At 36.3% G+C, this 22360-nt stretch overlaps 2 protein-coding genes across 12 annotated transcripts in view; one reads left to right on the top strand and one right to left on the bottom strand.

The window, feature by feature from the left end:
• Positions 1–16840, top strand: part of TFG (trafficking from ER to golgi regulator) — a 36644-nt gene extending 19804 nt beyond the window's left edge. Inside the window, exons 6-8 of one of the 4 annotated variants that reach the window (XM_045850752.1) lie at positions 4268–4396; positions 12303–12401; positions 16044–16840. In XM_045850752.1, coding sequence (XP_045706708.1) covers positions 4268–4396; positions 12303–12401; positions 16044–16423 — 608 coding nt within the window. In that variant the 3' untranslated portion in view covers positions 16424–16840. Of the gene's footprint in view, positions 1–4267; positions 4409–12302; positions 12402–16040 lie in introns of all 4 variants that reach the window. The other 3 variants (XM_045850750.1, XM_045850748.1, XM_045850751.1) reach the window with 3 other exon arrangements.
• Positions 16841–17200: 360 nt separating this feature from the next.
• Positions 17201–22360, bottom strand: part of LOC123826727 (ABI family member 3 binding protein) — a 243861-nt gene continuing 238701 nt past the window's right edge. For all 8 annotated transcript variants that reach the window (XM_045850740.1, XM_045850741.1, XM_045850747.1 and 5 more), the window contains 4 exons: positions 22019–22048; positions 21252–21413; positions 19652–19774; positions 17201–18398 (listed from right to left, as the gene is read on the bottom strand). In XM_045850740.1, coding sequence (XP_045706696.1) covers positions 18283–18398; positions 19652–19774; positions 21252–21413; positions 22019–22048 — 431 coding nt within the window. In that variant the 3' untranslated portion in view covers positions 17201–18282. The remainder of the gene's footprint in view (positions 18399–19651; positions 19775–21251; positions 21414–22018; positions 22049–22360) is intronic.

The raw sequence follows: 22360 nt of genomic DNA, 5'->3' as shown, positions 1-22360 counted from the left end.
CTTGGTTTGTTTTTTTAGATTCAGTTGTTGATATTTGTGAATTTATTGCCATTTTAATGTTCACAGTTTTGATCTTGTCTTTCTTTTTTTTAAAGGTTTTATTTATTTATTTTTAGAGGAAGAGAGGGAGAGAAACATCAATGTGTGGTTGCCTCTTGCATGCCTCCAACTGGGGACGTGCACCACAACCCGGGCATGTACCTTGACTTGGGAATCAAACTGGTGACCCTTGCTTCGCTGTCCGGTGCTCAGTCCACTGAGCCATGCCAGCCAGGGCTGATCTTTTTCTTAAGTCCCTTTGACATTTCATATAAGGTCTTGGTGATGATGAACTCCTTTAGCATTACTTTGGGAAGCACTTTATCTTCCCTTCTATTTTAAATAATAGCATTGCTGGATAGAGTAATCTAGGTTGTAAACTTTTCATCATTTTGAATATTTCTTTCCAGCCTCTTCTAGCCTGCAAGGTTTCTTTTGAGAAATCAGCTGACAGTCTTATGGGAACTCCCCTGTAGGTAACTAACTGCTGCCTGGCTTCTGAAGGTTTGCCTGGGAGGAAGCTCTCTCTCACCACTGGCCCTGTTTCCAGTCACTTCACTTTCTCCCCATATGCCACTTGTCCCATTACAGCTGTTGCCCTGGTGCTGAATTCCACAAGGGATGGGTCTGTGTAAATCCTAAGTCTGAGCAAGCCCTTTAAGAAAAGTATCTTGATAATTCGGCAGTTTCTTTCACTCCCCAACATCTACCTCCCCATCCCCTGCCCAGTTTTTACAGCCAGAAGTTATGGGATTTATCTTCCTGGTGCTAGAACCCTGTGCTGCTGGGTAGTCTGGTTTGGGGCTGGGATCCCTTGCTCCTGAGGTATCCCTCTTGATTTTAATCTACCGCATGTGAATGTGGGACCACCCATTCTGCTGCCTCTGCACCTCTCCACCTCTCCCCATGTCTCTGCCCTTCCTACCCACCTGGATGAATGTGGCTTCTTAAATCCTTCGTTGTCATACTTTCATACAGCTTAATTTTCTGATGGTTCTGGGTAATATTTGTTTTGTAGTTAAACTGTAATTTTTTATGTAGTTGTACAAGGAGGTGAAGTGTCTTTACCTATGCCTCCATCTTGACTAGAAGTCTTAGTATATATGAATATTTTAAATCTTACAACACCTGTACTGTGATTTCTTTTTATTTTTTGTCATCATTTCTTCAACATTTTTATTTTGCTTTTTTCTCTTTTGGCGTTCCACATAAATTGGAGAGCTTAATACTGTCCCATAGGTTTCTGAGGTTCATTTTTCTCCTTCTTTTTCCGTCTCCTTCAGATTGGATGATTTCTTTTGAACTCTCTTTAAGTTCACCTTTTTTTTTTTCCTCACCATTTCCAATCTGCTGTTGAACCTTTCTAGGGAATTTTTGTTGTGTTTTTAGCTCTCAAATTTCCATGTGGTGTGTTTGTGTGTCCCCCCCTCCATATATATGTATATTCTTTTTTCTTTTCTGTTGGGATTCCTTACCTTTACATTCATTAAGACTATTTCCTTTTAATTCCTTCAGAGAAAATTGAATGTTTTTTGTTTAACTCTTTAAAAATTATAATAGCTTCTCTGAATTGTGTGTCTGCTATATCTAACATCTGGGCTAATTTGGAGTCCCATGTCTTTTGCCTGCCTTTTTTTCCCCTGAGTGTGAGCACATTTAAAAAAATTTTTGGCATGCCTGATAGTTTTTTATTAAGAACTGGACATCATTGTTATTAATATGTTGTAGTGACTTGGGATTTTTTTGTTCTTTTGAGGATGTTTTTGTTACTGTTACTCTAGCAGGGAGTTAACTTGTATGGCCTGAAGCTGCTCATTCTGTCTTCCCATGGAGTATAGTAGCAGACAACTCTGCTCAGTTCTTTTAGCTCTAGGTGCTGCTGTTTTTTTTTCTGAGCTGTCTTGAGTGTCTCTCTCCCCGCTCCTAACGCTGGTCGACTGGGGATTTGGGAATAAGCTGATGCTCACATTTTAGGTCTCATTCCTTTAGTGGGTCTCTTACTTCAAGGATTTTCCCTTCAAATTTCTAGATACTTGGCCAGACATGAAGTTAACACTGTGGCTTTCTGTTGTTGGAGCTACAGAGATCAGGACTTAGAATTCTTACCCATTTTGATTCCATTGGTGGTAAACCCTTTTTTGATTTCTGCTGACATTTGATTGATATTTGGAGATTTTTAAATACTTGTTGTTTTCTATTTTGTTTAGGTTTTTAGTTGTTACCTGTGAGAGTGTTTACCTGACCAGTTTACTTTGCCTTTATCAGTAACTAGAAATACAGGATTCAGTCTGTTAATTTTCCTTTTCTTTGATACTTTTATGGGACTATTCACTAAAGAGAATTGTGTGAAATTCTGAAGAGACACATTATTTGTATATGATGTATGTTCTTGGCAAAAGAAGACATCAGACAAGTGGCACACCTGAAAAACACATTTTTAAATCAACTGAAATGTGTTACTATTACAGCTTTTTAATATTGAGGACTTTGAGAAATGCCAGATAGAAGAGTAAATAGTTATATGTGAGATTAGCCTTAAAAATTTTTATTAGAACATAGTATATGCCAGACTATAATATTGTGATTAACACAGTTCACATTATTTGAAGACCATTTTTCTGGCAACTTTGTGTGTTGTGTAGAAAAAACTATATACATTGAAAAATGCCAGGGTACTTTGTAGTTGTTGAGGTGTGATGGTGTGAAAAACATGGCTATGATAGTGAGTGTGGACATGGGAAGGAGAGATGAAGCATTACAAAGATAGGATGGAGCTACATTAACTAATAGATTACTATAGGGAGAAAAGAGGAATTGAAATAATACATATTTTAAGGATCATAGCAGTGTTTTTGTAGGAGGGATGTGTATATGAGTTTATGTACATGTATGTAGATGTCCATTAAATGGTGGTACACAGGAGCAGTTGCTCTTCAGTTTCTCTTGCATCACCACTGCTGTTATCCTAGTTTAGGTTCTCATCAAACCTGGACTGTCAGCTGCCAACTGTGTACCTAAACCAGTGCCAAGTTCTAGGATATACCAGTGCAAGGGATAGATGTTTGCCCTCAAGGAAATTAGTCTGCTATTGTTTATGTGGAGGTTTATAAGTGGTAATCACTTTCATAACCACTAGCTAACTTATTCTTACAGGAACCTTATGAAGTAGGAATTATTTTTTTTTTTTACAGATGAGAAAACTGTGGCACAGAAAGAGATTAAGTAACATGCCCAGAGTTACATAGCTACTAAGTGGCAGTACTGGGATTCAATCCCAGGCAGTCAGGCTCCAAAACCTGTTCTTTTAACCACTCTTCTATATTGTCCAAACAAAAAGAACTTAAAGGACTAAACATTTTGAGAGTTGTCGTCCTGATGCCTTTTTTTAACTGTCACAGTATTGGAACTTTAGTGAATTTTCTCCATTTCCTGCTTTGGTTATGGTTTTGGAAGAATTTGAGTGGCTCCATGGGTAAGAGAGTTAGGCCTTGTGAGGCAGATGGAAAGAATCACAAAGGAACATGTCCAAAGAGCTTGTAGTCTAAGAAGGAAGATGGGACCTGCTCAGAAATGCAAGGTGGAAGTTGGTAAGGGACATAATAAAAGTAAACTCTATAGAAGTTCACACATGAAAAAAAGCGAACTAGGTGAAGAAGGCTTACTAGAACTGTGGAATTACAGCTGAGTTTTAAAGAGTGTTGTAATTAGATATGTGAAAATGAGACAGTGGAGGGAACAGTGATAAATGCAGTGGAGGCAGAAAAAATATTAGATGTATTTTGGGAATAGGGATTAGATTAATTAAAGGGGGCATGTGAGAAGAGGAGTTGCAAGAGATAGTGTGTATCCTTGAATACCACGCTAGAGGGTTGAACTTCATTTATGGGCAGTGCAGACCCATTAAAGAATGAAATGATACTTATGGTTGATTGACAAAATAGATTGCATAAGGCAGAGGCTATTGGTATTGCAGAGATGAGTTTTGGATTTTGAAGGAGGGGGTTACTATTCTATATTTTATAGAGAAGGATTTCCAGTTGTAACTTTGGATTCTTAAGAGACTAGAGCAAAGAAGAAAATAAAATACAGATTCAGTGTAAAATGCTGCATGTTTTAATGCTTATTCTATAGTAGTTTTACTTTTAGTCTCTTTTAACCAAACTTAGGAATTGAGCCTGCTGAGGAATGGTCTTGTATTAGAAACTGAACTCACTTTATGACCCTCCAGGGCCACCCAGTGCTTCTGCAGAAGACCGTTCGGGAACACCTGACAGCATTGCTTCCTCCTCCTCCGCAGCTCACCCCCCAGGAGTTCAGCCACAACAGCTACCATATACGGGAGCTCAGACACAAGCAGGTCAGAGTGAAGGTAAAATAGAGCTTAGAGCACATGTGCGGAAAGGTACACGTGCAGAAAAGTTTATTGCAGCATTGTTGGTAATGGTAAATGCATTTACCATTTATGTGTTCACGCTATGGACAGAGTTGGGAGAGATTTAGATTTACTGATATGGTAAGTTTTAGGGTTAAAAATCTAAATAGAACAATATGTCAGGTATGCTTCTGATTGTTGAAAAGAAAAAAAAAACCTGAAGTGCTTGTATGCATAAAACTACAAGGTGAAAGATCAGGAAGGATTCATATCAGTCATATCAGTGGTGACTGTGGGTCAGAGGTGACCCATTGAGGTGATACTTTATGTGATATTTTCTTTCCTCTCCTTCCCTCTTATACAACTGTGTATTATTTTTGTAATTTAAAAATATTTTTAAAATAAAGGTAAAGCATAACTTTAGTTAGTATAGTTTTTTGAAAGATAAAGAACCCTTTATAAAGGTTTTTGTGCAGTTAACAATGTCTTTTAAAAAAATTTTTATTTATTGAATTTTTTTTAAGAGAGAGTGAAGGGCAGGTTGTGGGGGTGCAGGGTGTGGGCCGGGGGGAGAGAGAGAGAGAGAAAGAAACATTGATGTGAGAGAGAAACATTGACTGGTTACCTGCTGTACGTGCCCCAACCAGGGATTGAATCAGCAACCTGGGTATGTGCCTTGACCCATAATTTAACCCAAATCCTTGTTGTGTATGGGACGATGCTCCAACAAATTGATCAACCTGGCCACAGCAACAATATCTGTTGAGGAAAAAAGCAGTGTATTTTAAAATCAAACTATTTTTCGTTAAATGATGTATTCTTAGATGAACAATTTAATCTCAATGGGTTTTGGTATTTTCTCACTGTAAATTCTGAAAATTGGAGTAAACCAGTGGTTTTAAAAGAATGTCTAGTCCTGAATAAAATATAACTTGTAAGCTCAGTATTACTGTACAATATTATGATAAAAAGGGGTTAGTGCTGTATGTCAGCAATTTTCAACCTTTTTCATCTCAATGCATGCATAAGCTAATTACTAAAATTCTGCAGCACACCACAAAATATACTTTTTTATATAAGGATTTCTGGTACCAAGAATTAACCAATCAGATGTAATCTTATGTGACTCTGCTATATGACCTATATATTTATGGTTCAAGATGGGGCATTCACACTGCCAGCCATTGCTGTGTTGGCTGTTGTCATTTTTTTATTTGAGAATCTAAGGGAAAAGAGGTCAGTGCCCCTGACTAAATAGTCAGGTATTGCGTGTTTTAAAATTTCTTGTGGCACACATGTTGAAAATCCCCATCATGTATGAAGGGAATCGAGGGGCCATAAGCTCAGAACACTAGGCACTGAGGCGCCTCATGGAAACTGTTGGAGCTCTGTAGAACATGGCTAAGTATAGTAGTTCCCCCTTTTCCACGCTTATGCTTTCCACAGTTTGAGTTCCCTGCGGTCAGTCTGTGGTGTGCTGAAAAATTAAATAGAAAATTCCAGAAATAAACAATTCATATTTTTCAGTTGCTCACTGTTCTGAGTAGCATGATGAAATCTCGAGTCCTGTCTAGGATACGAGTCCTCCTTTTGTCCATCGTGCCCACACTACATGTGTGCCCCGCATGTTAGTCACTTAGTAGCCATCTTGGTTATTCCTGCCGTTGTGGCATCACAGTGCTTGTGTTCAAGTAACCCGTATGGCCCCAAAGTCATTCCTGTGTCTTCTGTTATATTGTTATAGTAGTATATTGTTATAATTGTTCTATTTTATCATTACTTATTGTTGTTAATCTCTTGTGCCTAATTTATAAACTGTCATAGGCATGTATAGAAACATAAGATATATATATATATGATATATATGTATCTGTAAAATGGTATATATCTATAAAACTACTGTCTGTGGTTTCAGGTATTCACTGGGCATCTTGGAACGTATTTCCCGTAGGCAAGTGGGCGGGAACTACTGTAGTTACTAATATCTGGGGTTCCTCCCAGATACTAAAATGTTGTTTCTGTGAATTGCCCATACATGAAAGTACATTTAAAACTACACATTCCACTTGAAAACAAACACTAGGTGGTGCTCTAACTATTTGTATAAAGGGGCTACGCGGTTTTACAATGTTATTTTCAGCAACAGAAGCAAATGACTGAGTTTAAAAAAAAAAGTCCTAGCCTAAAATGAACCGAGCACTTTTGTAAGAGACTCCTAATCATACTGTGATGATACTTTTAGAGTTTTCCCACTGGATGGATGCTATTTGTGGGGACTAATAGGTGGTATTTTGCTGATGAATGAATGATCTGAGAAGAATTTCTTATTGCTTAAGCCTCTTCTCAGCCAGCTTTACTCAGTGTTCTCTCTGTGCCAAGATGCAGCTGCCACAACTATAACAAACTAGATTGAAGCAGAGGTGGGCTGAAACAGGGAAGCAAAAGCAGATTTTGGATATGATGGGATTTAATGGTTGTACTAGGTGAACTAACATCTGTTTTGTTGTTTTGTTCTTTTAAACCCTATTTTAAGCTGTGTACTATTGTAGAATGGCAGTTGGAAGGATAATTGTATCAAGTAATGTTTGCTATTCACTTACACAGGAATGGGATTTAAGGTTATACTGACAGTATCTCAAATTACTGTATCAAGTTTGCTTTCACTGAAACTTTATTTTCAGATAGGTAAAATTTTAAAAATATAAAAGGAGATATAGTAAAAATTCAGATATTCTCTCCCTGCTGACCTCTTAGCATTTCCAACCCATGTTAATATTAGAACTAAGAAAATGAAATGATTCTTAATCTCGATACACAACTGTAGTTGACCCTTGAACAACATGGGTCCAACCAATTTCCTTTTCCAAAGGCATCAGATGAACACTGTTTGATAGGCATTGAATTCTTTTAGGGTGGCATTTATGTCTTGCTAAAGCTGTTACTTTTTTAAGTGTACATTAAAATGTGCAATGTAAAAAATTGTATGTTATTAATATGTGATAGTAGATGAGCATTCAGGAGATGAATGTCTAGATCAGTGCTATCCAGAAGAAATACAGTGGAAGTCACATAAAATTTAAAATTTTCTGTAAGCTACATTAAAAAAGTTTTTTAAAAAGTAAAATTAATTGTAATCATACATTGTATTAAATCCAATATATCCAGTGTATCAATATGGAATCATTACTTAAAAGTTAACATTTCCATTCTTTTTTATTCATACTGCCTACTAGAAGTCTGGCATGTGATTTGAAACACTTAGCACAAAAAGCACATCACAGTTAAGGGTACCTATATTTCAGGTGCATAGTAGTCATATGTGGCCAGTGCCTATTGTGTTGGATAGCATGCTCAACTCTAGATTAATATCAGTTATTTATAGATTCCCAAGATGAATTACAGGCTACTTTAATGAGTGATTATAGGCTACTTTTTGATATATGATGTGTAATGAATGAGTCCCTGACATCACCAGTTTGTTAGATTTACTGCTGGCTATAATTTGTGCAGAATAATCAACATAAAAATTCATTACTAATAACTGATAAACATAGCAGTCTCTTAGAATAGAATATGAAATATTAATTGTGAGTTGTTACTTAAATTCCATAAAAGGGATGCTGGAATTGTAGTTTTCTTTCCCAAGGATTTTAGTCTTAATATGTTGTTCAGTTAAAAAGATCAACAAAGTGTTGAACAGCATGAAAAGAAACAAAATGGACAATATTATCTTTTTTCAGATAGATCAGGTGCCTCTGTTACTGGAAAACCATGTACAGTTGAGTAGTTGTCCAAAAACATGTATATGTAAGTGGTGAGGATACAAGCACTAAAAATCATCAGAGACCAGGATGTATTGCTATTTGACAGTCAGAAAAAGTGGGAAGGATATAATTAAAATCTGTAAAATCATATTGATAAAATGAGTAGACTTCTAAATAGCTTTATTTTGTAAATTTTGAATTATACACAGAAGTAGAGATAGAGTACATCTGTTGCCCCTCACATACACTTTTTAAAAATTTGCTGGAGTATTTAAATCCTACACATGTTATTTCATTCAGATATTTCAGTATGCATGTCAGAATGACAATGTGAGATACTGATTCAGAACGAGAGGGACTGTACATGGGAATGAATACTTACGTGTTTTTTGTAACGTAACCACCATGTTACTGTTACAACTAAGAAAGTTAAATGATTCTTAATGTCAACACATAACTATAGTTGACCCTTGAATAATGTGGGTCCACTACATTATATGTGGATTTTTAAAAAATCTACAGTTGGTTCTCTGTATCCCCTGGTTTCATATGTGCGGATTCAACCAACTGCAAATTGAAAACAGTATTTTTCATCTGCAGTTAGGAATCCTCGGATGCCAAGGACGGACTGTATGCATCGTTCTGTACCATTTTATATAAGGGACTTGAACACCTGCAAACTTTGTTCTTTAGGGTGTCCTGGAACTAATCCCCCACAGATAAGCAGGGGACTAGGGCAGAAGCCCTAGTTTTGGGGCAGTCAAAAGTTATGGGCTGATTTTTCACTTCTGCATTGAGGGAGCCATACCACTAACCCTTGCCTTTTTCAGGGGTCAGCTATAGTCTCTGAATTTTTTTTTTAATTTTCTCATAATTACCTTATAATTGTTCAAATTAGGAGTATAACAAGGTTTAGATTTTTCATTTGCTTATGTCTTGTCTTTTTTCATTAGCTGTCACCCCACATGTTTTCAAAGTCAAACCTATGTATCTTAGTTGTATATTGCTATGTAATAATTTACTTCAAAACATAGATGGTAAAAACATTTATTATCTCATGTAGTTTCAGAGTCAGGGATCTGGGAGTAGCTTAGCTGACTGGTCTCTCAGGAGGTTGCAGTCACCTGAAGCTTAACCCAAGCTGGAGAATCACTCCCAAGATGACTCTTTCCCATGGTTGTTGGTGGGAGGCTTCAGTTCCGCACTGCATGGGCCTCTCTCATAAACTGCTTAGGTAACCTCGGGACGTGGCAGCTTCCACCTGAATGAATGGTCAAGAGAGTAAGGTAGAAGATGGCTGGCTGTCTTTTATGTCCTGTCCTCAAAAATGTCATTGTCATTTCTGCAATATTCCGTTGGTGCACAGGTCAGCCCTATTGAGTATGAGAGGAGACTGTACAAGGCAATGAATACTTAAGTGTTTTTTGCTTCTTCTTTGCTCATTTGTGTATTGTGGAATTAATATCTCTAATAAGAATGTAAAGGATATCAACCCATTGCCATATGCTGTTACATGTGCTGAAGTCATTGGGGGTCATTGTGGAGGCTGGCCCCCACTGTGTGTAACAAAGTACAGCCCTAGAAGCCTCTTCACACTTTTTGCTTTATGCTATTCTCTTTCTTCCCTTAGATAACATAGTTTTTATTATTTTTACTTTATTCTACCATTAATTCTTTCTAAAAAATATAATACATAAAACATAGCTTATATATATATATATATTTTTGCTCAAAACATAGCTTGTAAACTATGTCTTCACCTTGCTTTTTCACTTAATATATCCTATAGCTCTCTCCTTGGAAATATGTGAAATCATTCCTCCTTTTTACAACTAAACACAGACTTCTTAGTTACATTTCAGAATACTGTCACGAGAATCCCATTTTGGATTTGAATGAAGTGTGTTTAAAATAATTAAAAGGAATATTTGCAGATATAGGAATAAACCTGAAACTTTTAACCCCAGGGTTGGCATTTTCATAATGGTTTTACAGCAGATTAGGAAGAAAATAGTATGTGTTTGTTTTAAGAATAGTTGCACCCTTTCAGTTAAAATTTTTTTTTGAAAAATATTTTATTTTTAGAGAAAGGGGAAGGGAGGGAGAAAGAGAGGGAGAGGAACATTGATATGAGAGAGAACCATCCATTGGTTGCCTCTCATACACACCCAGACAGGGACAGAACCTTCAACCCAGGCATGCACCCCGACTGGGAATCTAACCCGTGATCTTTCACTTTGTGGGATGATGCTCAACAAGTTGAGCCACATCAGTCAGGGCCCTTTCAGTTTTTTTTTTTTAATTCTTCCTTTTTTTAAAAGATTTTATTTATTTATTTTTAGAGAGGGGAGGGAGATAGAGAGAGAGAGAGAAACATCAATGTGCGGTTGCTGAGGGTCATGGCCTGCAACCCAGGCATGTACCCTGACTGGGAATCGAACCTGCGACACTTTGGTTCACAGCCCACGCTCAACCTTTCAGTTTTTATTGAGGAAAACAATTATGCTGTTTTCAGTGGGAATTCCTTAGAATTATTGATGGCAACAGTCTACACCATAGAGCCTTAATTTCAGCCTTTTTGATGATACGTAAGTTAATATTTATATTAAATGCCACAACGTGTACAAAACTTTTTAAACTAAAGCTCTATACCTGGGTTCCAATGATAGTTTATTTAGCTGTGATGTATTGACCTTGGGTAAGCTGCTTAATCTTTCTATATTTGAAATAGGAATTACTGATGAGGTTAGTTTTCTGTTCATGTATTGCCTGTTACTTTGCTTATTTTTGGATTGTGGAGTTAATGGTTCTAATTTCTAAGAATTAGAACCCATTATCAGCCTATACATGTTCTTTCCACTTGATTGTATTTCTGTTCCAGATTCTGGTCACTTCTGTTCTAAAATTTAGTTATACCTGTTCTAAAATTTAGTTACGAAATTCAATCCAGGATTAATGTGGTGTCTTCTAAGCTGTTTAAGCTTCTTAAACTATTAAGAAAGCATTTAAGAAAGTTTTTCCAGTTTTTTGTTATATTTGGGAAGAGGATTAATAGCTTTAAAATGATTGAACAGATTCTATTTGTCATAAAAAGCATGCAACTGCTTCCTAGGAAATAAACTGGCCATAAATACAAACATGTCCCATCTAGTGGGGTTGAGCAGCCAGTTCAGCAGAGTGGGCTCACATCTTGAAACCAGCCTGTGAATGTTAGCAGAGTGTAGCACTGCGCTTCGGTTTGAGGGGCACTAGATAATTCATTGACTTTTTTTCAGTAGTTGTCTCTTTTGTTGAAAGTATGCTATTTATCCATAGTCTTTTGATTAATGGTAGGTAGTTTGAATATTTTTGAAAGAATTAGTCAATGTATAATGTAAAAAATTTAAATACTAGCTAGATATTAAAATGCAAGTTTTATTGCTACTCTAAGCATTAGATCTAGTTAAACCCACCATTAGAACAACTGTAAAGTATTAAAGATGGTAAAGACATGAAGCGAGAAATCCTTAGTTGTTTGGAAATCACAGGTAATAATAGTATATGAAGGATTTCTCTATAGGAACTGTAGTCTAGTGACCCTAAACAGTATTCTCTTTTCTAAACACACACCTCTGTTAAACAGGTCCATGATTTAAACAGGTCCATGATTATTAAAAAAGTTCAGTAAGGAACCATTTAGGTTTTATCAGATTCCACACGGTTGCTAGGATCTTCAGATGATGGAAAAGTAAGTTGTTGCCAAATGTCAAAAGTGTGTTTGAGGTCTGGAATGAAACATATTATGTAATTCGTTGCTACCAGAGTCCATTCATATGGTGACCAAAAAAAAGGTTCAAATGTTTAGATGACAAACACAGTGTTTTGGGAGAAAGTCTTGGGAGCTATTATTTTTATTAATTAATTTTTGATTCATTTGAGTTTTACTGAACATTAGCAGTATACGTCTTTTGGCAGTTGGGTTTGAAAACACTTGTTAAATTGTTCATTCTTCTCTACTTCATTGACATTAAAAAGGGAAATAAACATTCTTGTGTCTCTGTTATACAGTATGTATCATGAGTTTGGATGGCAGAGAATTAATTGTGCTGTAAAAGTATTTTGTTAAGCCTGCCTCTTATCTTTTTTAGGTTCGGTGTACCAACAGTACCCTCAACAGGCCGGGTATGGTGCTCAGCAGCCGCAGGCACCACCTCAGCCGCCACAGCAGTATGGTGTTCAGTATGCAGGTGAGCAGGTGTCCGCAGGGAGCTGGCGCGTGGTTTGGAGCTGTGGCTATACTCATTTTAACCTTCGGTCCTGTCCTCTTAATTCTCTGATTCGTAATACATTGTCATAGCAGGTAGTAAGTATTTATTGATTTGGGAAATAACATCAGTTTTATTTATTCTTAAAAATATTTTATAGTAAATCAACATTTCAGTTTTCCAGTGGGCAAGTAAAATTTGCAATTATAGTAGATGATTCTGTAATAACTTGTACTATAAAAAATGTTTAATACAAAGCTATCTCCTACTGATGTGATCAGCTTGCCTCTTAGGGGACTTAGAATTGCAAAAATCCAAGATTTTTTCCTTCTGTTATATGTAACTCAATCCCAGGACCCTCTTAGTGCTTTTAAAAATATTAATAGTTGCCTCATACGTGGAAAGATAATCTTAATACATGCAAAAAAGCATGGGCAAAAGTAGGTTTATAGTTGTTTGTATGGGAAAAGACATACAGGTTATTATGATTATTATAGTAGCTTTATGAACTCTGTGTTTTTTGTACTCGTAACTGTTAAACCTACTTTTTACCCACCTCTGCAAATAAGAACCAAATTAATCTACATAGGTTTTTAAATCTCTCAAAAGTATGTAGGAATACCAAAAACAGCCCTCCCCCCGTAAAAAGAAAAGAATTATGTAAAACCTAATTCAGGCAATTAAGAACATTAAATATAGTTTAATATAGGCATCTTGGATATTTTACCATCTGATCATTGAAGATTATCCATACTTAAATATGATAAATCTATTTTAGCTTTAAACATAGTGATTATAGTAATTCAGGTAATTTTTACATTTGCTAGAGTTTGTGTTCAGCTCTTGTTTTACAGTGAAAGATTTATGTATCAAATTTCAACTATAATTAGTTTATCTGAATCTTGCCGAAATTCTGTTTTATGGAATTTTCTAGTATAAAGTAGAGCAGGAGTCAGCCAGTTGTAACCTGCAGGTCAAATCTGGCTTATTGCCTATTATTGTGAATAAAGTTTTATTGGAACACATCTGTATCCATTCATTTTTGTACCTCTGTTGGTGCTTTTGGCACTACGATGGCCTACAAATGTACAATGTACAATGGAATATAAATGTACAGTGGAGTTGAGTAGTTTCAACAGAGACTGTGTGGCCCACAAAATCTAGAATATTTACCATCCAGCCCTTTACAGAAAAAAAGGTTGTCTGTCTCTGACTAGACCATAAAATTACGTCATTAATTGCAGTTTCACATCTTTTAACCCACACAGCAGTTTTTATTTGTATTGTATTTGCTATAGAGTGATTGAACCTGTAGCTACTAATTTTTAAGTATATAAAAAGGTGGAATGAATTTAAACTTGGATTATGATATTAGAGGGAAGGTTATTTTTAGGATATAGTCCTTAAAAATCAGAGTGTTGCAAATTGTGTAATTTGTAGAAATAATCAATCTCAGAGCTGAAGGGACCTCGTAATCATACAATCCAAGGGATTTCAGCCTTCACTGTGCCTCAGAAGCACCGGACAGCTTTTTTTGAAAGTTACAGGTGCCTGGGCCCTACTCCCAGAGATTTTGTTTCCTTTAATCTGGGTGGGACTCAGGCTTTGATATTTTAAAAGCATTGCAGATCATTCTAGAGCACAGCCAAAGTTGGGGACCACTGATTTTTTCCCATCCACTCATTTTATAAATGAAGCCACTAGGGTTGAAAGAGGTTGTGATGTATTGAAGGACCTGTAGCCTTTCAGTGTGGTTGCTAGATCGCCCAGGGCACTTGACTTTGCAGTTAATTACTTCCCTATATCATTCTGCATTCTCAAAGTTAGACCAGGGATTGGCAGAGTTTCCTGCCAAAAAAGGCTAGAGAGTAAATATTGTAGCCATTGTGGACCATGTGACCCCTTGTTCTATAGTATTTATTTATTCAAAAAACCCGCAGAATTTCCATTTCTTGCAATTTCTGGTGTTCTTCACCCAAGTTACTCATTTTTTAAGGAAGGGGTATTGGTTTGAGGGAGATTAGATATATAATGTAGAAATGTCACGCTGTGGTCAGAGACTCAAATTAGATTGCTAATGAAATGTCATCTTAGGCCCTTAGAAGTTAGTTCCTCTCTTAAGAAATAATTAAGGATCTGGTTGTTTTCAGACTCAGTTAAAAAGCCAGTTTAGATTTCAGTTGCCAGGATGAAAAGGCAGTCATTTTTTTTTCTTCTCACTGTCTTAAGTTGAATAGACATTTCCACTATACAAGCTGAGTCTTTCTCTTTCTCCAAAATCTGATATTAAAAAAATTAAATTAAACATTTTATGTAGAAGATAGGAAAAATTGCATGACATTCAAGATTTGATCATGAATTGACTTTAGTTCAATATTTAGATACTATCATAAGTAAAATGCATTAGACATTTGATTTAGTTACTGAAAATTAAGCTTGCTCTTAATGACTTTAGTCAGGCTCTCAACTCTGAGTAAAATTTAGTTTTTCTTGAAATTGTCTTTGTATTTCTGATCCCACTAGTCCTATTAACTTGAATTTGATTGGGAGATATGGGAATAGTCAACTCAGTTCTCTGCTTGGAGACCCTTAAGTGGTGGTGGTAACCTTGGACCATTGTGACAGTGTTGGCTTGCCAGTTTCCCTCTGACCTTTTCCAGTTTTATTCATGGACTGTGTCAAAAAGATTTCTTTCATAGTAAATTTTGAACCCAGGTTCAAGGTGAGTTCAGAATATACTCAAATTCGTTCAATCCTTTTTTTTTCAATGCAGGGTTGTACATATTTTAATAATTTTCTTATGTATCTGGTGTTTAATGCTGACAGGATCCCAGTCAATGGAGAGGTTTCATTGCAAGTAGCTGCAGGTGTGTTTCATGGTAGAGATACAAAAGTTTTTAGTGAAGCAGATTTTTTCTTTTAAAAAATTACATCCTTAGTAAATAATGAATATAGATGTTGATTTTGTGGGGCAATATGGTATGATTTTTGTGTGTTATGTTGTTACTGCTAACTCATAACATTGAGTTGTAAAGGCAAAACAGATACCAAATCAAAAAAAAAGTGAAAGATTTTAAAGGTTGCAAAGATGGGTGCTTAATGTTTATTCTTAAATGGCTTAGTTTTTATGGAATGACTAAAGCATCTCAATAGCACAATTAGATGTGTTTGTAGCACCATTTTTCACTTTAAAATATTCATTCTCTACAGTGTGTTTTTATTTGGTACTGTCGTTAAATAGGTCTTCCCTCAAAACCAGGTTAATGACTAGTTTTTGCATTGCTTCTGGCCTTTATCATTTGAGTATCTCCTCTATAGAAATTGTGCTGGAACAGGAATTTGCCCTCAGGGATTATATAGTCTAGAGGCAGTTGTAATGAACAAATGTATATATAGTGGTTTCCATTTAAGATGAGCAGGTTTAAAAAATTTTACTTTTTGATATCACTTGGTCTGGAAATATATGATAGAATTTACTATTTCACTTGTTATGTAAATGCTTAGGATTAAGTTTGTTAAATTTCTCATCATTTTTGGTCCATAACAGTAAAGACTAATTCTCTGGAAAATTTTTACTAACAGAAAAATAAGATGTATACATTATTTATTTTGCCTTTTCAGCAGGCTATACTCAGCAGACTGGATCACAACAACCTCAGCAGTTCCAGGGATATGGCCAGCAACCGACTTCCCAGGCACCAGCTTCTTCCTTCTCTGGTCAGCCTCAACAACTGCCTGCTCAACCGCCACAGCAGTACCAGGCGAGCAGTTACCCTCCACATACTTATGCTACCCAAACTTCTCAGCCAACTAATTATTCTGTGGCTTCTGCTTCACAACCTGGAATGGCTCCAAGCCAACCTGGGTCCTATCAGCCAAGACCAGGTTTTACTCAACCTCCTGGGAGTACCATGACCCCTCCTCCAAGTGGGCCTAACCCTTATGCACGTAATCGTCCTCCCTTTAGTCAGAGCTATACCCAACCTGGACCTGGTTATCGATAAAGAGGCTCAGCTACACTGATGAATGTAGCTGCTAGCTATTTGCCTCCCAAAAGACTCCAATACTATTTTATTTTAATTTGTATTGAAGTTCAGAAATTTAAAAAGCAGAGCATTTTTATATCATTGTTGCTGTTAATTGAAAGTATAATTTGCTAGAACACAAAAAAGACCAAAATGAAAGTTTTTTCCTTCCCTGCTTAAAAGTGTAGCAGCTTCCTAGTAATTTTGGAACACTACTCAATGTGTGTGTAAAGTGATTGATTTTCTAGCTTGCCTTGTCCAGAGGTTATTAAAATGCTAGGTTGAAGTTGGCTTTTTACTATTAACATGATATACTAAAAGTAGATCTCTTTGAGAAGACAACTAGCTATTATGTATAAAATGAAACTGATAGCTTAATAAAGATGATTGAATCCATTTAGTGGTCTTGTAATTTAACTTAGTCACTAACATTATATGTACGTGAGAAAAAAAGCAAGAAACAAATCCTTATTGATGTTCTGTCAAAATGAAGTGCACATGGTTCAGAGAAACACAGTACTGTTTGATTTTTGTCCTGACTTGAAAGAAATGCATTTAACAGTCATCGGCTTAAAACAATGAACTTTAAAATAGATGTCACAGGAAGATAAATATTATATATATACAGTGTATGTGTTTGTGTGTGTACACACACAACCAGTACAGTTTTGGAAGATACAAGTTGGTTTTGGTAGATCCTGAATAACTGATTTTTTCCTTATAGGGGTGAACCATTCAGAAATAAAGAACTCAGCCTTAAAAAACAACTACATTTCTTTATTGCAGAGTTTCTACTTGTTTGAAACTTAACAAAATGTAGCATTGGTAAAATTGAAGCATTTTGAAAGGAGTAAGTGCAGGGTCCTCTCAGAAAGAGGGCAGCAATGTAGCATCCCCACCTCCTTCCCCAGATGAAGAAATACCTTTCTGAATAAAGGTGAATGATTTTCTGTACAGGTGGAATTGGAATATGAAAACATCCTTTGATACAGTCATTCCTAGAAGTCTTATGTGTCAAAATGTAGTAAATATCCCATAAAATGGTAGCAATCTCATTATGTGTATCTTTTTGACACATTCAGTTTCAGCTTACAGCTTGTTTAGAATTATATTAAAAACAATATGAAGACAGTTGCTTGAAGGCTTCGTTTGACAGAGTATACTCAGACACTGTAATAATTATGAGTAGAGTAGGAAAAATGGATTCCTTCCTATTTTTAGCTGAAATTTACTAATTCAACTACAACCTTTTTAATAATTTGCAAATATTTAAGGAATTGTATATTCACATCGATGTTTATTTAAATGCTTCAGAAAGGTTATTCAAATGTTGCTAAAAAATTGAAGTTTAAAAAAACGTGTGAATATTGGGCCCTTTTTCCCCTTAGATATATACTGAAGATAATTTGATCTAATAAGTTAAACCAAGTAGAGATTTATGGAATTAGTTCACCAATAGGAAGAATACACATTAGTAAAAGTAAATATCTTTAAAAAATGTATATTAGTTTTTGATGTTAATTTTGTTATAAAAGTATTTCAAAACATTACAACAGTGTGATAAATAATATACAAATGATCTCTTAAAATATCATGAATAGGGAGCCAGCTTCCCCAAAAAATGTTAATATCTTGCTTTCTAAAAATGACTTTGTAAAACTTGATAAATATTCTCAGCAATCTTCCTAATAAACATCTAATATTGCTATGGATTAGATTTTAAACTTTTATACATAGTAAACAGAACAGCTTTAAATGAATGTGACAAATACTGTAGTGTTTGCGATTGTAGTTTGCCATGATGACATAGAAGGCACTTGTGACCATGATCGCAGCATCTACCATTTCCCAGGAATTGTGGTCCCACATTCATACCACTGGACGTAATTGATTTGGGTGTGACCGCCGATTTCTCCAAATTGGACAGGTTCCTGGCGAACTGCTCTGAAATAGCCTAAGAAGGAAAATTAATTATTACAACTGCTGTTATATTTTGTCCTTATTGCTCATAGACCAAATGGCTGAAGGTTACAGTAGGTGAAGCGAAGTATTTTAGGAAACGTGTAGCAGCAGAGGCCCTGGTGTCTTCCCTGATGGTAGTAATGGGAGGCTAGACATCAGGGGCACCTGGAACTCCTCAGCAAGTTAAGATGGGACGGTTGGTGGTGTTTGGGAAACAAAGCTGGAAAGGGGCAGAGGTCAGGGCTTTGTGTTTTTTTGTGTTTTGAGTGTCATTGGCCACATTTCAGTATTCTCCCATCTCATGTGAAAATGTACTTTCTGCACTGATATTGCTGACTCCTGGTGGTCTGTGAAGAACTGACCTGAGTAAAGCTGCTGTATTTACTACAGTGTTAAGAAACAAAAGGATAATTCTAAACTTGCTAAATTTCTAAGAATTAAACTTAGGTGAAGTCTTCAAGGAGCCTATACTAAATGATTAAAAATTTCTCTGTGATTGTAAAATATTATAGACATACACATGATTGAGAGTATGTTTTATATCCAGTTCCTATGAGACAGCAGTTTCAACTTCCTGTTTATGGGTTCATCAGTCTAACTAAGGCATCTTTTACTGTGGTGGGTATTTTTAAGTGCCAGTGAACAGAATGTGTTTCTGAAAAGGTTAATCAAATAATTTAAAATATTTAATGAACCTCTTGGTGATTCCCAAGTAATATGAACATTTAAGTTACCCTCTCCTGCCCTGCCTGGATAAGAATTAAATTAATTTTCATCTTTTTAATCTTCATTAAGCTGCTTAGTGCTAATGTGTCTTCAGCATTACAGTGGTTATTCATTTCTTAACAGAATTGTTCTATTTTAATTGAATTTATATAATTAAGGCAACTAATACCATTTTTCCATTTGTGGTAATCTATAAATTTTTTTAAGGGAATAAAAAAGTGCCATATGAATGATTTAAGAAAACACTTTTTAAAATTGAACTAGAACACATTCATATATGTCTGTGTGTAACTTTCATTTACCCTAAGGACCAGAGCCTTAAGGTCTGGGAGGAAAGATTTAAAAAACTTTCATTAAAGTCTTCATACCAAGGGCTGATGAAAGTCTTTCTTTCTAGTCAGATAATTGTAACAGCGGTACCATAGAATTATTTTTAAAGTGATTGCTTTTCTCAGCTTGAATTCTTTTTGGGTTAATTTGTAAAACTCTCTTTCTTAGGAGGAGGCTTAGAAAACATACCTTCTTTCCTGGGTAACTGGTCAGAAGATAGTTGCTGTCCTGTACGCCCGTCTAAAAATGAGTCCACAAACTGGCAGTGGTCTTCTCCATGGCCTCTCTGATCACCTATGTTATAAAATTTTCCTAAAGAACCAAAATTTAAAAGGGTCAAAAAATGTTACTTTCTTTGACATAGGGCAATTTTGAAATAATCAGATAATTTCAGATAATCTTTCCTGTTTTGGGACTCATCCCCCACTTTCACCCTACTTCAAGCCTCTTGGCTTCACTGTGAAATAGTCTCCCAGCTGATATCCCTGTTTTCAGTTTTGCCTCTATTCTTATACCCTCCTCCCATTTCTTGCATCTTTTAAAGATGCTGCTCCGGCCCTGACTGGTGTGGCTTAGTGTGTTGGGCATCGTCCTGAAAACCGAAAGGTCATCAGTGCGATTCTCAGTCAGGGCACATGCCTGGGTTGCAGGCTGGGTCCCTGGTTGGGATGTGCGAGAGGCAACGGATCGATGTTTCCCTCCCTCTCCTCACTCCGTTCCCCTCCTTCTAAAAATAAATAAAATCTTTTTAAAAAATGTTACTCAGATAATGTTACCCGCCTCCACAGATCTTTCCAGCAATCTCCTGTTGAACTCAATAAGGCCCAAAGTCTTACCTGGCTTCAAAGCTCCACATGATTTCACACCTGCCTGCTGTGTTTTCCTCTTACTAAGCCTCAGCCACACCAGTGGAACTGGTTAGGCATGTTCTTTTGCATGCCTAATGCACAGGCCTTTGCATTTCTCTTCCCTCTGCCTCTAGCTTTATCTCTAGATCTTGCTTGGTTGGTGCCTTCTCATAGTTTTCTTAGCACAAGTTGCACCTTTTCCTAACCATTCTAACTAAAGGAGCTTTCATTCAGCTGTTTTCTCCCACCCCCTTTTTTTTCAAAGCACTACATGAAATTCTTATTTATATATTTGTTGTCTGTCTCTTCCACCTAGATTGAAAGCTGTAAGAAGGCTTGTTTGTGTCTAGTTGGCTGCTTTGCCCCCAGCATCTAGAGCAGTGTCTGAATAAAGCAGATACTGTTTGTTGAATGGTTGAGCAGATGTCTACCTTTTTATGTTGGGACCAGACTTATTTAATATTTTTATCATATGACTATAGAAGAGAAAATAATAACCCACTGAGTCTGGAGCAAGGGGTTATAACCCTTCAAGCCAGGGGTTGTAATCTTGACCTTGTCTCCAGCAGACTTAAAATTTTAATTCCTTCCATGTCATATTCCTTCCATGATTACTGTTCGATACAGCCATTTTATTATCAGTAGGGGTTTTATCCTTGGTTGGCTGTAACGAAATTGGGCTTAAATGTGGCTAGTGTCTCCACAGTCACGTTTGCCATGATGGCCCTGTTCAAATTGCATTTTCATTATTTCCCTTCTAATAGCATGTCTCAAATCCTTGTTTCCTAGGCTAGGTATTTCAATAACATCTTGCCCCAAAAGAAAATCTGTATTTACATCATACCTTAGTTTCTGTCCAAAGAAAAGGCCAAGTTACAGAATGCTGCAAAGCTTTCACTTCCTGAAGGACAGTACTCAAAACAGCTGGTAATCTTGCTTACCTGTGAGGGAGTCGCTCAGATAAATCTTGTATCTGAGAGAGTTGCACAACTGCACCCCTACAAACTTTTTATACCACGTCCTTTTGACATACTGTTTGCCCTTACATTCTGAGTAAGAGTCTGAATTAAAGGGCCTTTCTGTCCAGATGGCATCTCTTCCTCCTGCATAAGAAAAATATATGGCTTGAGTTTAGTATCTGTCTTTGAGTATTGAAGAGTTGTCCTAAAAGCTTAAACAACAACAACAACAACAAACAGTTTGCAGGGTTCACTGCCATCTTCTGATACCAATGCTAAATATTGGAGCCCAAAATACAGGAGTTTAAAAATGCATAACCCCCCCAATTATGTTCCTCTTAATAGTGATATAAATCTTAGAGGAGTATTTTTGGTATTGGATAGTCTTTGCAGTGCTATGTGTAGACAGCATCCTGAGGAAATTTAGGTTTTGTTTTGCGGTATATACAATTTAAACAGCTACTTTAATGTGGCTTATTATTAAAAGTAGAAATGAGGGTATCATATTTTGACAGTTATTAAAATTTGATGCATGAATGAAAGCAAGTTTCAAAATATCCAGATCGTTCCCAAAACATCATAGGCTGTCAATGAAACAATGTTTTGGATAAGCATTCACACCTGATTGATAGTCTAGTAATATTAAATGGACTAAAGTGTGAAATTATGACTAAAATTTTGCCATGTCTGTGTAGTTGAATCAGTTTAGAAATGCATGTAGTTGTGTTCACGTTGACACAGGTACTTACCAGAAACCGGCTCACTCACTCTTGGATCCGCTGAGAAGAAATAGCAAACAGAGTCAGATGTTATTAGATAAGTAGGTCTCAATGTTCTAGTGGCACAGTGAAGAGGATGGGTTGTTAAGAAATTTTACTTGCAAAGTGGTACACCTTTTCAGAAAGGGAATTTGAAAGTGTGTTTTGTTTTGGAAATTGTTCTCAATTGGAAAATCTGCCAGATACTCAGCTGTATCTTTTCCTTGTGATTTGAGTAGTTGGACATCTTGACAGCTGTTCTGGCTTTTGCTTCCGTTTTAAAAACTTCCTCTTTTAGTTTCATACAAAAAGCTACTGACAATAAAATCAACA

This window comes from Phyllostomus hastatus, unplaced genomic scaffold (genome assembly GCF_019186645.2).
Source record: "Phyllostomus hastatus isolate PE091 unplaced genomic scaffold, TTU_PhHast_1.1 phas_contig_86, whole genome shotgun sequence".
NCBI classification, from domain to species: Eukaryota; Metazoa; Chordata; class Mammalia; order Chiroptera; family Phyllostomidae; genus Phyllostomus; species Phyllostomus hastatus.
The sequence above is the reverse complement of the archived record's forward strand: the minus strand, read 5'-3'. Positions and strand labels throughout refer to the sequence as shown.